General features: G+C 40.9%; 1 protein-coding gene across 1 annotated transcript; it reads left to right on the forward strand.

Moving 5' to 3' along the window:
• Positions 1 to 3,031: 3,031 nt before the first annotated feature.
• LOC136157637 (zinc finger protein 93-like) lies at positions 3,032 to 3,919 on the forward strand. The gene is given in 1 exon segment (XM_065919457.1): positions 3,032 to 3,919. A coding segment is annotated over 1 exon segment (888 nt).
• The last annotated feature ends 270 nt before the right edge of the window (positions 3,920 to 4,189 follow it).

Raw genomic sequence — 4,189 nt, forward strand, 5'->3', positions numbered from 1 at the left:
AGCTATGGAATTCTCTAGGCCAGAATACTGGAGTAGGGAGCCTTTCCCTTCTCCAGGGAATCTTCCCAACCCAGGGATCAACCAAGGGCTCCTGCATGATGTACACTGCATGTAAGTTAAATAAGCAGGGTGACAATATACAGTCTTGACATAATGGTTTCCCAAATTGGAACCAGTCCGGTTTTCCATGTCCAGTTCTAGCTCTCATTTCTTGACCTGCATACAGATTTTTCAGGAGGTGTGTAAGGTGGTCTGGTATCTCCATCTCTTTAAGAATTTTCCAGGGTTTGTTGTGATCAACATGTTCTAAGGCATTGGCATAGTCAACAAAGCCAAAGCAGATGTTTTTCTGGAACTCTCTTGCTTTTTCAGTGATCCAAAGAATGTTGACAATTTGTTCTCTGGTTCCTCTGGCTTTTCAAAATCCAGCTTGAATGTCTGGAAGTTTTCAGTTCACACTCTGCTGAAGCCTTGCTTGGAGAACTTTGAGCCTTCCTTTGCTAGTGTTTGAAACGAGTGTGGTCATTTTAACATTTTTTGGCATTCCCTTTCTTTGAGATTAGAATGGAAACTGAACTTTTCCAGTCCTGTGGCCACTGCTGAGTTTTCCAAATTTGCTGGCGTATTGAGTACAGCACTTTCACAGCATCATCTTTAAGATTTCAAATAGCTCAGCTGAAATTCCATCACCTCCACTAGCTCTGCCTGTAGTGATGCTTCCTAGGTCCACTTAATTTTAGACTACAGGATGTGTGTGTCTAGGTGAGTGGTCACACCATCCTGGTTATCACGGTCATTAGGATATTTTGTATAGCTCCTCCAGGCAGTCCTGACACCTTTTGTTAAGATCTGCTTCTGTTCCGTCCATACCATTTCTGTCCTTTATTGTGCCCATCTCTGCATGAAATATTCTCCTGGTATCTTTAATTTTCTTGAAGAGATCTCTAGTCTTTCCCATTCTTTTGACTTCTTTCCGATTTAGGTCTCCACAGAGCAATGAGTAGAATTCACAGGCTTTCAAGTATATTTTCAAAAGTCTCTCTTTCTTAACAACTAGTAGTTTATTGAGTTTACCTTACCTGTAATCAGTTTCCTCAGATATTGTCCTATGTGTTTTCAGCATCTGATTAGTTCTCTGTCAATATCATTTATTATTTTCATATTGAAACATCTAATAGAACATTTTCAGAAACATGTGTGACAAGCAATGGATGAAACAATTATTAGGCAGCTAGGATTTGTGAAAATGCTTGGTGTCTCCACTTAAGATGACTAAAAGCAAGAAGTAATCCTTAGATTGCCTGTCTCCTCTTCATTTAGTGCTTCTTGTAGGTTCTTAGCCTGCTTCTCCCTCTGTCACACATTCCTTGGCCATCTCATTTTGTCCAGTTTCTGCTTGTAGTCTCTGTTTTGAAGGCTACGGGCACCTCGTTAGTCATCCTTCTGGTGCCTGCACCTTGGTGCGTGAGATTGGTCCAGACGTTTGTGCTCTGCTCTGTGGCGGTTCAGGCTTCCTCCACAAGCATCCCGTTTATAGAGCCCCGTCCCTCACTCCCGTCCCCTCAGGATGTCTCCTCACTGCCAACCACAGGCCTCTGCCTGGGTCTGCTGTCCGAACCCCACATTTCAGCACCCAGCCCTTGTCTGCAGTGGTGGACATGCCTCTCAGGCTGGGTGGGCGGGGCAGGGGTCAGGGCCCCGTGTGCAGGTCTCACCCTGTCCTGTTGTCACTCGCGGGTTGCCATGTTCTCCCCCACAGAGAATGAGGCTCTCCTTCTGTCCAAACTGAGCTCCCCGACGAGGGCCTTCCCCGGATGTGGAGACCACTCCTCACGTTCATCTCCCCCCATGGTTGCAGGCCCCATCCCACATCCTCTCCTCTTCCTTTTGCTTCTTCTTTCTCTTGTCCTACCTGGCTCAGCAAGAATGTATCTGTCCTTGTAGATTTCCAAGGGCCTCTGCTAGTGGCCAGCTGGGCTCTGTGAGAAGAGTCCATTTCTGATGTATTCTTGGTCATTTTGTGGAGAGAGAAGTCTATGTCTTCCTAATAGTCTGGTAATTTGATCCTTCCTTCTCTATTTTATTTTTGAACTAGTGAAGGGTTAGTCAGTTTTCTCTAACACTTTAAGGATATTCCCTGGAAATAGCAGGCAAAATTACTTATTATTTGCTATCTTTCAGCTACGTCTCCACAAGACACCTGTGATTTGATGCCACAGAAACCAAGGATAAAAGATTTGTTTCCAAAAGCAAACCTAGGAATATATGAAAGATTTCACCTCAGAAATTTCAATTTAATAAAACACTGGGAATATACGAGGGCATATGAAAGACAGAGAAGATGTTTATATGGACATAAAGAAATTGAGACAGTGACACATAAGGCAAACATTATTGCAAAAAGAAATGAGCAACATGAGTCAAATTGTGGGAACACCAATTTCAGTCCTCAATATCTGCTGAGAAGTGTAAGTCTTTAAGAAAAGATTCACCTCAGCCTGAGGAACACACATGTTCTCTGAAAGGAAACGTGGTGTATTTGGAAGGTGATTTAGTCTCTACTGCAAATACTCACTCAAACAATTCTGAACGTAGCCTTCATTTAAGCATAGGTTCAAGCATGTCTGAACACCTGAAATTTAAAAATGAGGGACAAAACTCACCATATACTCAATTTGAGGGATCTGTGAGCAGGAAATCATTATTCTTCCATCAAAAGATATTTCCTCTCCATTCCACGATGAATAGTGTTGATGATAATGGAAGAGATGTAGTCCAACCGTCATTGTTCAATGTACGTCATGATATAGCTAATACAGAACAGCTTTCCACGTGTAATAAAATTAGTCAGGCCTTAAGCAAGAGTTCCAGCCCCAGTAATTATAAGGGTATTTATGGTGGATTGAGAAGGTATTCAAGCAATCAAACTGGGTATAAGGTTGAAGGAGAGTCAAACCTTATGAAACATCAGGGACCCGGATCTTCACACAGGGATTCTAAAAGTAATAAATGCAGACATATCTCTTATCAGATGTCAGTTCTTTCTCTAAAGAGGATTCACGCTGGAGAAAAGGCTTATAATTGTAGTGAATGTGGTAAAGCTTCTAATCAGTCTTCAGAGCTTGTACAGCAGCAAACTATTCAAAATTTACAGAAAGAAAACCAACGTAAGATACATAGGAAATTCTTTAGTACCTCATCCAATCTAAGAAGACATAGGAAAATTCATCCAGGAAAGACATCTTTCAAATGTACAGAATGTGACAAAACATTTGTCCATCACTCACTTCTTACTCAACATCAGCTTACTCACACTGGAGAGAAATGTTATAAATGTTCAGAATGTGGCAAAGCCTTTATTGCGAGTTCAAATCTTAGTAATCATCACCAAATTCATATGGGGGAGAAGCATTATAAGTGTACAGAATGTGGGAAGTCCTTCATGAACAGTTCTGCTCTTACTAGACATCAGCGAATTCATACTGGGGAGAGACCGTATAAGTGTATAGAATGTGGCAAAGGCTTTAATGACAAATCAAAACACACTAAACATCTGCGAGTTCATACTGGAGAGAAACCTTATAAATGTACAGAATGTGGCAAAGCCTTTACTCAGAAATTCAATCTTACAACACATCTGCGAGTGCATACTGGAGAGAAACCGTATAAATGTACAGAATGTGGCAAAGCCTTTAATCAGAATGTCAATCTTATCGCACATCTGCGAGTGCATACTGGAGAGAAACCGTATAAATGTACAGAATGTGGCAAAGCCTTTAATCAGAAATCAATTCTCACTAAACATCTGCGAGTTCATACTGGAGAGAAACCTTAAAAGCATGAAGGTTGTGGCAAAGGCTTTAGTCATATTGGTTATCTCACTAAACAGCTGAGAACACACACCGGGGAAGAAAACTAGGAATGGAAGAAGTGATGAAAGGTTTGTCATAAGTATGCATCAGAAAACTTGGGAGTTTATACAAGAAACCTATGAAAATGATGTGACAAATATGTAGAAAAGTATTTAATCAAAATTTTAATGTAAAGAAACATAAGAGACTGCATATTAGAATGTATTTCATCAATCCTCTTTTCTGAAGTTTCTCTGAAGGAGAAGTACTGTAGGGAGTACTCCATGGTTAAAACTCACAGAAAATGGATATATTAGCATGAATCATAGATGTGGATT

This window comes from Muntiacus reevesi, chromosome 2, assembly GCF_963930625.1.
Source record: "Muntiacus reevesi chromosome 2, mMunRee1.1, whole genome shotgun sequence".
Taxonomy (NCBI): Eukaryota; Metazoa; Chordata; class Mammalia; order Artiodactyla; family Cervidae; genus Muntiacus; species Muntiacus reevesi.